Below are 16,613 nucleotides of genomic sequence, written 5' to 3' on the forward strand. Positions count from 1 at the left end.
ATGTGAACATGTTCACAGGTCCAACATGTTCACAGGTCCAACATGTTCACAGGTCCAACATGTTCACAGGTCCAACATGTTCACATGTCCAGCATGTTCACAGGTCCAACATGTTCACAGGTCCAGCATGTTCACAGGTCCAACATGTTCACAGGTCCAACATGTTCACAGGTCCAACATGTTCACAGGTCCAACATGTTCACAGGTCCAACATGTTCACAGGTCCAACATGTTCACAGGTCCAACATGTTCACAGGTCCAACATGTTCACATGTCCAACATGTTCACATGTCCAACATGTTCACAGGTCCAACATGTTCACAGGTCCAACATGTTCACAGGTCCAACATGTTCACAGGTCCAGCATGTTCACAGGTCCAACATGTTCACAGGTCCAACATGTTCACAGGTCCAACATGTTCACAGGTCCAACATGTTCACAGGTCCAACATGTTCACAGGTCCAACATGTTCACAGGTCCAACATGTTCACAGGTCCAACATGTTCACAGGTCACAGCCAGAAAAAAACACACGAAAATTTAACAAAAATTAAAAAAAAAAATACTCTACGTTTCGACCTCTCAGTGAGGCCCTCTTCAGTAGATAGTGATGGGCCAATAAATATAGTATGTAATTCTATTATTTTAAGCTATATACAATTTTTTCTCTCCTTGTTATTGTATGTTTTAACTCTTGTCATCCCATCCTCACTAGCTCATTCCCAAAGAGCTGTATATCATGCCATCATATGTCGACACGCTTACATTTTGTGATTTATTTCCTTATCACAGGCCCGTCATGCTGAGGCGCTGGGTGCTGACGGCGTAGCTGTATTCCCGTGCTTGTTCGACAAGCCAGAGAGTACAGAAGAACTGGTGGAGTACATGCAAGAGGTGGCTACTGCCTGCCCTAACACCCCTCTCTTCTACTACCATTATCCCATCAAGACGGGAGTCCAGCGTAAGTCAAGACAAAGGAGAAAGGTTAATTCATAATAATAATAATAATAATAATAATAATAATAATAATAATAATAATAATAATAATAATAATAATAATAATAATAATAATAATAATAATAATATCTTTATTTCTACAAGTACATGTACAATGTATACAAGCCTAGCTGACATCAACGACATATTACTATTTAGAAAGTCGCTTGTTATGCTGAGCATTTCGGGTAAATTAGGTCAGTTTTGTGCCAGGATGCGACCCACACCAGTCAACAACACCCAGGTACCCATTTTACTGATGGCCAACATAGACAACCAGTATAAGGAAACACGCCCATTGTTTCTACCCTCGCCGGGAATCGAACCTGGACACTCGCTGTGTGGAGCGAGAGCTTTAGCCACCAGGCCACGGGGCTTGATTCGCCCTTCGGGGAAGGATGAGAGATGCTTTGATTCGAGCGAGGATAAAAGAAAATGGAGGCATCCTTCTCTTCCCCGTTTTAAACCTGATTAATTCCCATTCCCCCAGGTTCTGTATGACTCACGGATTGAGTGCTTTCCCGGGGCTTTAATATCACTTTTCAAATTGCATTAAAGAAGCTGGTACAGAAGCTTTTTATTTAGGCAACGTTTCGTTCTGTGTAGAAATATCTTGACACGTCAAAGCATCACCCACTGAAAGCTAATTCAGTAGTTTGCATCACACCTTCGAGCTGGCTTACCGACCCAACCCTTTAAAAATATGTTTCCCTCGATAAAACTAACAAGTATTGTGCTACCTGCCATGTATTCTCATGGAAATTAAAGAGCAGAGTTCAGCTCTATATTGTTCTTTTTTTGTCTGGTTTATGAATTTAGATTATTAGGCTTTGGTCTATATAAAGATAATTGTATTTTGTAATTTAGTGAACTCTAGTTAAACAAAGAAATTTAATTTTATGTAATTTTTTTTCTTTAATTCGTGACCAGCATAAAAAATAAATTTTACTACAATAATTTAAAACGCGAGGCAAATTAAGTGTGTTTCGCGAATTTATGGAATGCATTCATGTGCATGGGACGATGTTAGTTTCTTTAATTATACGTGACTATAATCTAGCTCCCTCTCCCCCTCGTTTTATAACGTCAATAGTCTCTGGTTTTCGTGTGAATCCATGGCCTTGATCACTGTTAGTTATTTTACATGTGTTTTCTCCTTGACATATATCAATAAAAGGCTGGGATCGATCACTGCCTTTCCGTACTGTGTAGGTATAACGTTGAATTTATTAATATTGACCTTTGGAGGGAAAGGGGGCGCATTTTTTGGAAGGTGAAGAGCTTTTGATCCAGTGATTAGGTAGAAGACAGAAACTTGCGACTCTGAAAACAACGTTAGACTGTTACTTTGTATAGATAAAAATTGTTTATTTGAGAGGTTTTATTCTGTAAGTAATCTTACTACCGCTAACTGCCGTCTTAACAGTGTTTGTTATATCTTATCCGATGACTGATAACAGAACACAAGGACATAGTCATGGGAGCAGACAACTGAATTTTTCTGATATCTATTTTTAATACATCTTAATTAGATTGCAAGGTACCATGTACCTCGTACGATGTGTCGTTCAGAGCTTCAGTAGGATGTGTCGTTCAGAGCTTCAGTAGGATGTGTCGTTCAGAGCTTCAGTAGGATGTGTCGTTCAGAGCTTCAGTAGGATGTGTCGTTCAGAGCTTCAGTAGGATGTGTCGTTCAGAGCTTCAGTAGGATGTGTCGTTCAGAGCTTCAGTAGGATGTGTCGTTCAGAGCTTCAACAGGATGTCATTCAGAGCTTCAGCTCCTGGTACACGTGGTGAAGCTCTCGGTGGGTTACACAATTAATTAACTGCTCGACTATACCATCTAAATATCTAGTTTACGGGATGAATAAAACTCAAGTCAAGTATAAATATCTGGTCCCTGATATTACCCGCTCAAAGGTCACTAAATCTTTTCGGCTAAATTATTTTTTGCAGTAAACAAAAACATTATGAAAATAATTATCAGGGATAGTCTTAATTATTCCACTGTTTTAAAAAAAATACATCGTTTATAATTAAATATACTTATGCACAAATTGCATCATTTCCTGGATTTCCTACTGTATTTCTGCAAGTTGCTGATGATGTTTTGATTGCAATACGAAAGGCCTAGAGCTATCGTTCAACTCCCCCTGTGGTTATTTTGTAAATATACACATATAAATAAATGTGCCTACCTCCTCCGTAATTTTAATTATTAGCTTTGGTATATTAAAGTTCGTTATAAGTTCTTTTAAGTAAAAAAATGGACTTTCTGACTACTATCAAAATTCTTAACAAAAAATAATTTTCAGTGTTGTAAAAATGTAAAGATCAAAGGAGTGTTTTTTTCGAATCTCGATAAGAAATTGGTACCCTTGTGTGTGTGTGTGTGTGTGTGTGTGTGTGTGTGTGTGTGTGTGTGTGTGTGTGTGTGTGTGTGTGTGTGTGTGTGTGTGTGTGTGTGTGTTTGTGTGTGTGTGTGTGTGTGTGTGTGTGTGTGTGTTTGTGTGCTGTTGCATGGATCAGATCTCAGCTCCTGGCTCTGACCCTTATATTGTCACCTGATGTGAGCCTCTCGGGACAGTTTACACCGTTGGCAGCGCAGGCAATGAGCTGCTACCCTGCCTCATCTCACTGCAGAGTCCAACTAAAGTTCCTTGTATCGAAAGTCCTTCACCAGCATCAACGTCCTTCCATGAAGGATAGTGTTAGGTGGGTGAAGGAACATCTGGCTCTAGGGCCAGCATCAACGTCCTTCCATGAAGGATAGTGTTAGGAGGGTGAAGGAACATCTGGCTCTAGGGCCAGCATCAACGTCCTTCCATGAAGGATAGTGTTAGAAGGGTGAAGGAACATCTGGCTCTAGGGCCAGCATCAACGTCCTTCCATGAAGGATAGTGTTAGGAGGGTGAAGGAACATCTGGCTCTAGGGCCAGCATCAACGTCCTTCCATGAAGGATAGTGTTAGGAGGGTGAAGGAACATCTGGCTCTAGGGCCAGCATCAACGTCCTTCCATGAAGGATAGTGTTAGAAGGGTGAAGGAACATCTGGCTCTAGGGCCAGCATCAACGTCCTTCCATGAAGGATAGTGTTAGGAGGGTGAAGGAACATCTGGCTCTAGGGCCACTTATCTTGATGGTAAATTATACATATGTGCAACATCTGGGTGTCTTTATCTGCAGATGTCAACAAATAAAGAAACCCAGATGTTGTACATGTGTTTAATTCTCATCTTATCAGTATTGCAGACCATTATCTTGTCTATGGAAGCACCTCCAGGGGGGTGGAGGTGAAAAGGGGTTGGAATGCCTTGATCCAAAGAATTATAGTTAATTCTTCCCTTCTCGGATCAATTCTTCCCTTCTCGGATCAATTCTTCCCTTCTCGGATCAATTCTTCCCTTCTCGGATCAATTCTTCCCTTCTCGGATCAATTCTTCCCTTCTCGGATCAATTCTTCCCTTCTCGGATCAATTCTTCCCTTCTCGGATCAATTCTTCCCTTATCGGATCAATTCTTCCATTCTCGGATCAATTCTTCCCTTCTCGGATCAATTCTTCCCTTCTCGGATCAATTCTTCCCTTATCGGATCAATTCTTCCCTTCTCGGATCAATTCTTCCCTTCTCGGATCAATTCTTCCCTTCTCGGATCAATTCTTCCCTTCTCGGATCAATTCTTCCCTTATCGGATCAATTCTTCCCTCCTCGGATCACACGGTCATTAACTTACTGTTACCCAGGTCAACCCCTTCTGAATTAACACGTCCCCGTGACTATAATATTAATAACAAGGGTCTTCAAGAGAGACACCCTTAGCGAGGGTTAGTCAAAACAATCATAATTCCTGCCTTTGATCTCCTTTCAGCTCGGAAACCAAAACCAAAACTCTTCTTCAAAGTCGCTTCGTTGTCAGTATTGACATGAATGTCACACCACCCACTACCAAGGACTCGGTCTCAGGTCGCTCGGTCGCCTGAAAAATCGCAAGTTATGTAAATTTCAGAGCGGTACACACCCGCTTTGTAAACCTAATCGAGGAGTGAAACTGATGACAGAAGCTGATAGCTAATGTTTAATCTGTCAGCCTTCAGGGCAAACCAGTGTATTGTTTATTTAGAGACCAGTTAAATGTTTACTGAGAGACCAATAAAACGTTTACTGAGAGACCAATTAAACGTTTACTGAGAGATCAATAAAACGTTTACTGAGATACCAATTAAACGTTTACTGAGAGACAAATAAAACGTTCACAGAGATATCAATAAACGTTTACTGAGAGACCAATAAAACATTTAATGAGAGACCTACAAAACGTTTACAGAGAGACCAATAAAACGTTTACTGAGAGACCAATAAAAAGTTTACTGAGAGACCAAAAAACATTTACTAAGGGACTACTAAAATGTTTACTGTGGAACCAATAAAAAAAAATCTTTTGAAGTGATGTACAGTGTTGACTCTTTACGTGGCCTACTGGACAGATGGACTGGCAGTCTGATTGGTTGATAGTCTACTGGGCTAGTAGTCTGACTGGTAGTCTACTGGGCTAGTAGTCTGATTGGCTGGTAGTCTACTGGGCTAGTAGTCTGATTGGCTGGTAGCCTACTGGGCTAGTAGTCTGATTGGCAGGTAGTCTACTGGACTAGTAGTCTGATTGACTGGTAGTCTACTGGGCTAGTAGTCTGACTGGCAGTTAGTCTACTGGGCTGGTAGTCTGATTGGCTGGTGCTCTGATTGGCTGGTGCTCTGATGGGCTGATAGTCTTCTGTCATATTCATTCTCTGCTTGTCACATCTATTTTCCTCTGACTGCGAGATTTTTTTCTTCTCTCTCCATTCTTTCCATACTGTGTTGTTACATTTCATTTACATTTATACAAAAACTAATTTTCTTTAATTATCTCTTCCCATGTAATAAGATAGTAGGGTTTATAGTACATGTGAAAAATGTCCTCTAAATGAGAAGTTATTTCTCAAAGCAATTTTGCTGCGCTAAACGATCTCATAACTCTTTCAGCTGCGTCAGGCGACATATATGTTGAATTGTCTGGTCATAAGGTCGCATCAGATGGCCTTGAAGGAAAACAATTTGATGCCTGTGCTATAGCAGCAAACGGCAGCTTTTGTTTCACAGTACCAAAAGACGATAGAGAGAAAGGGAATGTGGGGGATAGAAGAGACGATAGAAACTCACTCCTTCCAGTCTCATAACCTCGACGACGTGCTTTTTCTCTTCATAACTGGAAGCGTTTATTTCTAGTAAGCACCTTTTGCATACATTGTCCCGTGGTACTGCCTAAATAGCTAGGAACTCTTGCTTTAGGATTAAATGCATGTGCAGTAGCGGGTTCTTCAGGTTTCAATAACGAGGCAAGACTGTAGGATATTTTCATTGTCTACGACTGCCAAACTTGGGTTTTGCCTCGAGTGTGTGAGAATTCTTGCAGACCCCGACAGCAATACCTGAGACTTGTCACCGGCTCTGTTATTTCTTTACATGGACGATCGTCTAGAAAAACGCGAATGTTTGGAGGCATAATACAATTATGAAACTCCATATTAAGAATTAACTGGAGTGATGATTTGTAGCCATTTCAAACATTTTGCAAATCTGCGTTATTGATGAGGTGCTGTTTACTTGCTGTCTCAAAATCTGGATATGACTGCCTAATTAATATATTTGATCTTGAGATAGGACTGCTGGTATTCATTAGTGGCAAGTTGATCCACATGTTGCACTGTGGAATTTTCTTTGTTGCAGTTCACATAATCCACATTTGATGAGGTAAAAGTACGCATCTATGCTCATCTGGTTAAGGCGGTATGTGTCAAGGATGGCCAATGCTCCGGGCCAATGTAAAACATCTGCCTGATTTACGAAAACTGCAAAACATGTATCAGGGTTGTTTTCCATTTACCTCGGCACCACAGTAGCTACTCTCTGTAGAGTTGGCCGCACGGAAGAGTTGGCCGTACGGAAGATGGAACGAATTAGAGCCAGCGGAGACATTTGGTAACTCCTCGACGTAGTAAACACAATTAGCTTACGAATGAGTGTGTATGTCAACACAATTAGTATTGTAATAGTAGCGACGATTTGTACTGTAATATTAGTTCACTATGTATGAGAGAAATTATTAAAGGGAAATGACGTTATTCTTGATCATTCCCTATAACGAAGACTATATAAAACAGAGCATAGTTGGATGAAAGAGTGAAATTCATATTACTTACCATTTCTCTCTCTCTCTCTCTCTCTCTCTCTCTCTCTCTCTCTCTCTCTCTCTCTCTCTCTCTCTCACACACACACACACACGCTTTTTCTGAGGTAATAAATGGTGATTAACAGCAATAAAAAAATCACACCTACAGCAATTAGGACATTTTTAAAGAGACGTTTCATAGTTCAATACAGATAATAAGAAAACATTGTATTAACGGTGGGTCAGCTGGTGTACAGCTGGTAAGACGGAGCTAGGTGATGGCTGTCTCCTGCTGCAGCGTTTCCTGAATCATAAACCCTCTTGTATTTTCAGCGATCATGTTGGAAACACTGGGAACCGAGCCGAGACAGCAGCACCTGTGTCCTGTGACGTAAGTCAGACTCCATGATGACAAATCTGGCAAATACAAAGTTCGGGAAATGTTTATTGGCGATGCGTTGTATGGTGCAGGCGTTGATGTCGCCACTCTCCCCTCCTCTCTCTCTCTCTTTCTCTCAGCCAATTGGATATTCACTCATTTTACTTGTGAAATCAAAGTAGAATGCTACTATATGATAAGCAACTGATCTGCAATGTAAGCGTATACATTATATAAATACCAGCAGCACACATATATGACACTAGTAAACTACAGCTGTCGTCCTGATAGAACCTTTCATTCCAAGTGTTATATGTCTGCTGTCGATAACGTTATTCGATAATGATTATATTTAATGAGTATAATAAGCATAAAGTGAAGTACTGAGAAAGCAGAGCTGCCCAGCATTTGTAGGGAGAAAAATGTATTAAATTATTATTACGAGACACGTTATACGTGTGTATGTGTACTCACCTATTTGTGGGTGCAGGGGTCGATTCATAGCTCCTGTGTGTATGTGTTTGTGTGTGTGTGTGTGTGTGTTTGTGTGTGTGTGTGTGTGTGTGATAAGATAAGATAAGATAAGATTTCGTTCGGATTTTTAACCCCGGAGGGTTAGCCACCCAGGATAACCCAAGAAAGTCAGTTCGTCATCGAGGACTGTCTAACTTATTTCCATTGGGGTCCTTAATCTTGTCCCCCAGGATGCGACCCACACCAGTCGACTAACACCCAGGTACCTATTTGCTGCTAGGTGAACAGGACAACAGGTGTAAGGAAACGTGTAGGAATTTCCACCCGCCGGGAATCGAACCCGGGCCCTCCGTGTGTGAAGCGGGAGCTTTAGCCACCATACCACCGGGCCTGTGTGTGTGTGTGTGTGTGTGTGTGTGTGTGTGTGTGTGTGTGTGTGTGTGTGTGTGTGTGTGTGTGTGTGTGTGTGTGTGTGTGTGTGTGTGTGTGTGTGCATGTGTGTGTATTTGTGTGTGTGTGTGTGTGTGTATATGCGTATGGGTAAGGTAAAGTAGAGAATTAGTGAATGCATGTTAAGATGTCCTTTTTTTTGGGGGGGGATATCAGATATATTCACTGTTACGAAGGTAACAATATGTTCATTGATGAGAATTAACGAACTCTTTAGAAAAAAATAATAAAAATAACCAATACGAGATATTTATACACAACCCGGACATAGGAGAATAAAAGTTATGACAACATTTCAGTCAAACTCGGACAATTAACTAGCCACGCACAAGTGCAAAGGGAAGGAAGCCAGTAAGATATTTATTCGTTTCCACTTAACAGAGTGATTTTTTTTTTTAAATTGGCGAGAAGTGTTCCATGGATCAGGTCTTGCGAGGTGCAACTGAACTTACCTGGAGTTTACCTGGAGAGAGTTCCGGGGGTCAACGCCCCCGCGGCCCGGTCTGTGACCAGTGCATCACTGCTAAATAAATATTTTTAACGGGATATTTACACAGTGAGAGAAATATCTCTAGATGAATGTAAGCCGAGATCATACTTTAATTCATATTTTAAGAATTAAATAAGTCTTGTATGGGAGTGTGACGTAGAGCTTTAATATGTGTGTAGCCGATAGGATTTAAACTTCACTGACCAATCAGCTAACCCGCTGGTTCATTATATTTAGTATTTCATGAGTATGTGTTTAAATAACATTGTAAAATGCTAATGTAGCTTCTCAGAGCTGGAATGTGCACCCAGGACACAGCAGGCATTATCCCTCTGAATTGTAGCACTAAGTCGCTGGAATAAAATACTAGCCGCCCTTGGATCTCTGGTTGCCCTGATGAGTCTTTTGCCTAACTTCGTAAGGAACTTAGATGTACTCTATCCCCATGGACTAAGAGTTTCTGAGCGCGAGTTTTCCATTTTCCCTGAAGCTGACAGCTGCCCCTTCCTCCCTGGTGTATTGGAGATAGGTATCAGCCAATATGGACGCACATATGTATTCCTACACCACCAGCTTGCCGTCGGTCCAGGATTTCAGGGTAATTCTATCTGGACTCTTGGTTGCCATCAAATCTGCATAGCTGGAGTGGCTTCTTTATTGCTGGGCATTCGACTGTTTCAAGGTTTCTCTTGATATTAACCTCTAAATACTCTGCAATTTTTCCCTCGGATCAATGACAAACAAGACCATGATACTCGAATCGATCTTCCGATTCGAGTACCACAGATAAACCTGCGTTCGGCGAGAATAGAAGCGGCGGCGAAAGGGCAACAGTAATGCAGTCCGACACTTTGCCTTCTCTATCACCGGGCTTCAGCCCAGGAGCTTGAATAGTTTATCTATTCTTGCCTCCTTCAAGGCCATATATTCTATGAACTCAGCTTAAGTTGTAATAAACAACTGTCAATAAATAAACAGAATGATGGACAGGGGGGGGCGCGAACCGCGGTCTGTAAAGCTCCTGGGCTGTATGAAGGAGTTCAGTTAGGTTACAGATGGTGCCTCTGACTGAATATAATACAGTAAGTACTAGTTCTTGCTCCTTCCTCTGTAAGCCCAGTGGTGGAAACAGTTTGCAGAATTATTTTATAAGTAGGAGAGAGACCAAAAAAATTTTCATAGAACAGTTTTTGCAAGTTCAACATTTCGGTGATAAATCCATCAGCATCTTCAGGAATTACAGCTGTATTATCTGTCCTTTAATTTGTTTTTATCTGTCAGCATTGTTTATTTTTTATCTCTGTCTTCATTACGTATTTTATTTTTAATCTATCTACTTGCTTTGGTCTTCCTTTTTCCTGCCTTCACGCTCACATCTCCAGCTTCCAGCATTCGTTTTCCATCTCCCTTTCTTGCAGCAGCATTCTGCTTTTCTGATTTATAACACAAATGATTAGTGCCATTTCGAAGTATTTCCTCCTCTTCTCCAGCAATTACCTGTGTGGTATTTGATCAACAGCTCAACACCTCACGTCCTCAGCACATTCTCTAACCTCGTCCCTTCCCGAACCTCTCTTACCACTCTTATTCCACCACCGTCTCCCCGACCACTACTGCAAAATCTCTCCCCACCACCATCTCACTGCTTCTCCCTCCAACAGTGTCCATGAGTGAGTTTCTGAGGGAAGGTATGAAGAGGATACCAACGCTGTCTGGGATCAAATTCACAGATGTAGACGTCAGTGGTGAAGGAAAGAAATGTGTGGAGGTGGCTCAAGGCTCCCTTGCTCTCTTCAGCGGCTTCGACAAGGTGAGGAGAGAGAGAGAGAGAGAGAGAGAGAGAGAGAGAGAGAGAGAGAGAGAGAGAGAGAGAGAGAGAGAGAGAGAGAGAGAGAGAGAGAGAGAGAGAGAGAGAGAGAGAGAGAGAGAGAGAGAGAGAGAGAGAGAAAGAAAGAGAGAAATGTTGCACTAACCAACACACTAGCGAACCACGATGACAAAATACTTGGTGAAAGTTTTGGAGTTCGTCTGTGGTAATTCATTTTTCTACGGTGTAATCTCATGTTTTTCAATGGATATTTCCACGAAAATGAGACACTGGTGAGATATCCAACGGCACCAGACAGAAACGTTCCTAGATCGTAGCACTGCCTTAGTTTCTGCATTTTAGTGTTACTAATGATAGTATTAATTTTCCGAAAGCAGCAGTACAACAACAACAACAACAACAACAACAACAACAACAACAACAACAACAACAACAACAACTACTACTACTACTACTACTACTACTACTAATTCAAATTCAAATTCAAAGTTTATTCTCTATAAGGATTACAATGCTGAGTTTACAGAAATTTGGTTATCGTGTGGTTTACATGTTGTAAAATAGTGATTACAGAGTGTACCACTAGAACGCTTAGCATGGCTAGGCATTTCGGGCAGACTTAGTTTTATTCTTAATTGTAAAATATTACAAATTATGAAGTAAGTTGGTATTATGGCTAAGTGACTAAATACTAGTTTGTGAGTTTAGCAATGTGAATGCTTTTGTTTTGGCACAGTACATAGTTTCAGTATTGGAATGTCACAGGATTCATTATTTTAAGATTGAGATTAATATTTCTGTTTATGGTCAAATGAGTGAGTGAGTGTAAGTGTGAACCACCAGGTGGTATTCGTGTAGTTAGTTGACGGGGTGTATCAGGGAGATAAGATGTTTTCTAATGGTAGTTTTGAAGGTGATGAATGTGTCTGCAGTTCTAGAGTTCTCAGGTAGGGTATTCCAGATTTTAGGGCCTTTGACATACATTGAATTTTTGTAAAGGTTTAGTCGGACACGGGGAATGTCGTAGAGATGTTTGTGTCTGGTGTTATGCCTGTGGGTTCTGACACAACTATCAACTACTACTACTACTACTACTACTACTACTACTACTACTACTACTACTACTACTACTATTACTACTACTACTACTCTCGTAACCGCAACTAGTAAGCAGACAGGTGATTCCATAAACATTTCGTTATTAGAAACACTTTATTAAACCTTAATTATCCGACTCTTCACCCACAGTGGGTGAAACGTCGTAAAATTATTGAATAAAAATGTCTTGAAATTAGTAGTGGTATAGCCCTATCTCTCATGCTTTTATTATTATTTATTTAACATTTGCCCTGATTTCTGAATAGTTTACACCAGTACATTTAAACACATACACACACACACACACACACACACACACACACACACACACACACACACACACACACACACACACACACACACACACACACATGGAGAGCCAAGATGATGGATGTGGTACTTGAAAACCTCATGCATCAACATGTCAGGGACACAACCAGAGAGAGAGGGGAGGATGAGCCAGAAAGACTGGATCTTGTGTTCACCCTGAGCAGTTCAGACATTGAAGACATCACTTACGAGAGGCCCCTTGGAGCTAGCGATCACGTGGTTCTGAGTTTTGATTATATAGTAGAGTTACAAGTGGAGAAGGTAACAGGAACTGAAGGGGACAGGCCTAACTATAAAAGGGGGGACTACACAGGTATGAGAAACTTCCTGCAGGAGGTTCAGTGGGACAGAGAAATGGTAGGAAAATCAGTAAACGAGATGATGGAATATGTGGCAACAAAGTGCAAGGAGGCAGAGGAAAGTTTTGTTCCCAAGGGAAACAGAAATAATAGGAAGACCAAAACGAGTCCTTGGTTTACCCGAAGGTGTAGGGAGGCAAAAACTAAGTGCAACAGAGAATGGAAAAGGTACAGGAGGCATAGGACCCAGGAAAACAAGGAGATTAGTAGAAGAGCCAGAAACGAGTATGCACAGATAAGGAGGGAGGCCCAGCGACAGTATGAAAACGACATAGCATCGAAAGTCAAATCTGACCCGAAACTGCTGTATAGCCACATTAGGAGGAAGACAACAGTCAAGGACCAGGTGATAAGGCTGAGGAAAGAAGGTGGAGAACTCACAAGAAACGATCAAGAGGTATGTGAGGAGCTCAACACGAGATTTAAGGAAGTATTTACAGTAGAGACAGGAAGGACTCTGGGGGGACAGACCAGATGGGGACACCAGCAAGGAATACACCAACAAGTGTTGGACGACATACATACAGATGAGGAGGAGGTGAAGAAACTGCTAAGGGACATCGATACCTCAAAGGCAATGGGACCGGACAACATCTCTCCGTGGGTCCTTAGAGAGGGAGCAGATATGTTGTGCGTGCCACTTACCACAACCTTCAACACGTCCCTGGAAACTGGGCAACTACCTGAGGTATGGAAGACGGCAAATGTAGTTCCCATTTTTAAAAAAAATGAGACAGAAAAGAGGCACTAAACTATAGACCTGTGTCATTGACGTGTATAGTATGCAAAATTATGGAGAAGATTATCAGGAGGAGAGTGGTGGAGCACCTGGAACTGAACAAGAGCATAAATGCCAACTAGCACGGATTCACGGAAGGCAAATCCTGTGTCACAAACCTTCTGGAGTTTTATGATAAAATAACAGAAGTAAGACACGAGAGAGAGGGGTGGGTTGATTGCATCTTCTTGGACTGCAAGAAGGCCTTTGACACAGTTCCTCACAAGAGATTAGTGCAGAAGCTAGAGCATCAGGCGCATATAACAGGAAGGGCACTGCAATGGATCAGAGAATACCTGACAGGGAGGCAACAACGAGTCATGGTACGTAATGATGTATCACAGTGGGCACCTGTGACGCGCGGGGTCCCACAGGGGTCGGTCCTAGGACCAGGGCTATTTTTGGTATATGTGAACGACATGATGGAAGGGTTAGACTCAGAAGCGTCCCTGTTTGCAGATGATGTGAAGTTAATGAGGAGAATTAAATCTGATGAGGACCAGGCAGGACTTCAAAGAGACCTGGACAGACTGGACACCTGGTCCAGCAAATGGCTTCTCGAATTTAATCCTGCCAAATGCAAAGTCATGAAAATAGGGGAAGGGCACAGAAGACCACAGACAGAGTATAGGCTAGGTGGCCAAAGACTGCAAACCTCACTCAAGGAGAAAGATCTTGGGGTGAGTATAACACCGAGCATGTTTCCGGAAGCACACATCAATCAGATAACTGCTGCAGCATATGGGCGCCTGGCAAACCTGAGAACAGCATTCCGATACCTTAGTAAGGAATCGTTCAAGACACTGTACACCGTGTATGTCAGGCCCATACTGGAGTATGCAGCACCTGTTTGGAACCCGCACTTGATAAAGCACGTCAAGAAACTAGAGAAAGTACAAATGTTTGCCACAAGGTTAGTTCCAGAGCTAAGGGGAATGTCCTATGAAGAAAGATTAAGGGAAATCGGCCTGACGACACTGGAGGACAGGAGGGTCAGGGGAGACATGATAACGACATATAAAATACTGCGTGGAATAGACAAGGTGGACAAAGACAGGATGTTCCAGGGAGGGGACACAGAAACAAGAGGCCACAATTGGAAGTTGAAGACACAAATGAGTCAGAGAGATATTAGGAAGTATTTCTTCAGTCATAGAGTTGTAAGGTAGTGGAATAGCCTAGAAAATGACGTAGTGGAGGCAGGAACCATACACAGTTTTAAGACGAGGTTTGATAAAGCTCATAGAGCGGGGAGAGAGAGGGCCCAGTAGCAACCGGTGAAGAGGCGGGGCCAGGAGCTAAGACTCGACCCCTGCAACCACAAATAGGTGAGTACAAATAGGTGAGTACACACAGCAGACAAACAAGCGTTCAATAAACAATACTTAGTACTGTACACAACATTACTGTTATTAGCGCTAATTACCAGCCATGACGAGACATAATGGCTCTTACTCTACTTTCATATTTATTTTGAATTAATATTCATATTATGTTTGAGGTATTGTGTTGCGTTCTTTGTAAGACATATGTCTTCCCTGGTTCTTCTCTTCTCTGTTGTCATCAGGCTCAGTTTCTTTAGCCTTTCCTTATGCCTGGAGTATACCTGGAGAGGGTTTTGGGGGTCAACGCCCCCGCGGCTTTGTCTGAGACCAGGCCTCGTGGTGGATCAGGGTCTGTTCAACCAGGCTGTTACGAACCACAGCCCGGCTGGTCAGGTACTGACTTTAGGTGCCTGTCCAGTGCCTTCTTGAAGACAGCCAGGTGTTTCATTGCTCTTTCTCCGAGATTAATCTTACTACATACCTCTGCATTTACTCTAGTCTCTTATGCTTTATCAGGTGTGGGTTTCGCGCTGGTGGTGCGTACTCTATAATTCAAATTCAAATTCAAATTCAAAGTTTATTCTCTATAAGGATTACAATGCTGAGTTTACAGAAATTTGGTTATTGTTTGGTTTACATGTAGTAAAATTGTGATTACAGAGTGTACCACTAGAACGCTTAGCATGGCTAGGCATTTCGGGCATACTTAGTTTTATTCTTAATTGTAAAATATTACAAATTATGAGGTAAGTTGGTATTATGGCTAAGTGACTAAATACTAGTTTGTGAGTTTAGCAATGTGAATGCTTTTGTTTTGGCACAGTACATAGTTTCAGTATTGGAGTATCACAGGATTCATTATTTTAAGACTGAGATTAATATTTCTGTTTATGGTCAAATGAGTGAGTGAGTGTAAGTGTGAACCACCAGGTGGTATTCGTGTAGTTAGTTGACGGGGTGTATCAGGGAGATAAGATGTTTTCTAATGGTAGTTTTGAAGGTGCTGAATGTGTCTGCAGTTCTAGAGTTCTCAGGTAGGGTATTCCAGATTTTAGGGCCTTTGACATACATTGAATTTTTGTAAAGGTTTAGTCGGACACGGGGAATGTCGTAGAGATGTTTGTGTCTGGTGTTATGCCTGTGGGTTCTGTCACAACTATCAAGAAAGCGTTTTAGGTCAAGGTTGATATTAGAGTTTAAGCCCCTGTAGATGTAGATTGCACAGTAGTAAGTGTGGATGTACTGAACTGGGAGTAAGTTTAGATCTATGAAGAGTGGGGGGGGTGTGTTGCCAGGGATGGGATTTAGTGATTATTCTTACTGCAGCTTTTTGTTGGGTTATTATTGGCTTTAGGTGTGTTGCTGCAGTTGATCCCCAAGCACAAATAGCTTAGGTGAGGTATGGATAAATAAGTGAGTGGTATAGTGTGAGAAGGGCATTTTGCGGCACGTAGTATCGTATCTTGGAGAGGATCCCAACCGTTTTGGATACTTTTTTGGCTATATGCTGGATATGGGTGCTGAAATTCAGGTTGTTGTCAAGGTATAAGCCTAGGAATTTTCCCCCATTATTTCTGGTAATTAGAGTGTTGTCAATCTTAATGTTAATTTGTGCATCTCCTGCTCTGCTACCAAACATAATATAGTAGGTTTTGTCAGTGTTAAGCGTAAGTTTATTGGCTGTCATCCAAGTCGATATTTTAATCAGCTCCTCATTCACAATGGTGTTGAGGGTGGCAAGATTAGGGTGCCTGACAGTTGTCGAATATACGGTAATGAATGATTCCTTGTTGAGATCCCTGTAAACTAATCTTGCATTTGCCAAACGGGATTCCCTACGGAGGTTATTCAGTTGATGCGTGCCTCTAGCGATATGCTCTGCACTATGCTCACCCTAGTTC

The 16,613-nt window shown here is 41.7% G+C and overlaps 1 protein-coding gene across 2 annotated transcripts in view; it reads left to right on the plus strand.

Moving 5' to 3' along the window:
* The window catches only part of LOC138855223 (N-acetylneuraminate lyase-like), a 93,908-nt gene that overhangs the window by 38,464 nt on the left and 38,831 nt on the right, over positions 1-16,613 (plus strand). For both annotated transcript variants that reach the window (XM_070103432.1, XM_070103426.1), the window contains exons 6-7: positions 793-961; positions 10,656-10,804. In XM_070103432.1, the coding sequence (XP_069959533.1) occupies positions 793-961; positions 10,656-10,804 (318 nt within the window). The remainder of the gene's footprint in view (positions 1-792; positions 962-10,655; positions 10,805-16,613) is intronic.

The sequence above is a fragment of the Cherax quadricarinatus genome, chromosome 5 (genome assembly GCF_038502225.1).
Source record: "Cherax quadricarinatus isolate ZL_2023a chromosome 5, ASM3850222v1, whole genome shotgun sequence".
Classification (NCBI taxonomy): Eukaryota; Metazoa; Arthropoda; class Malacostraca; order Decapoda; family Parastacidae; genus Cherax; species Cherax quadricarinatus.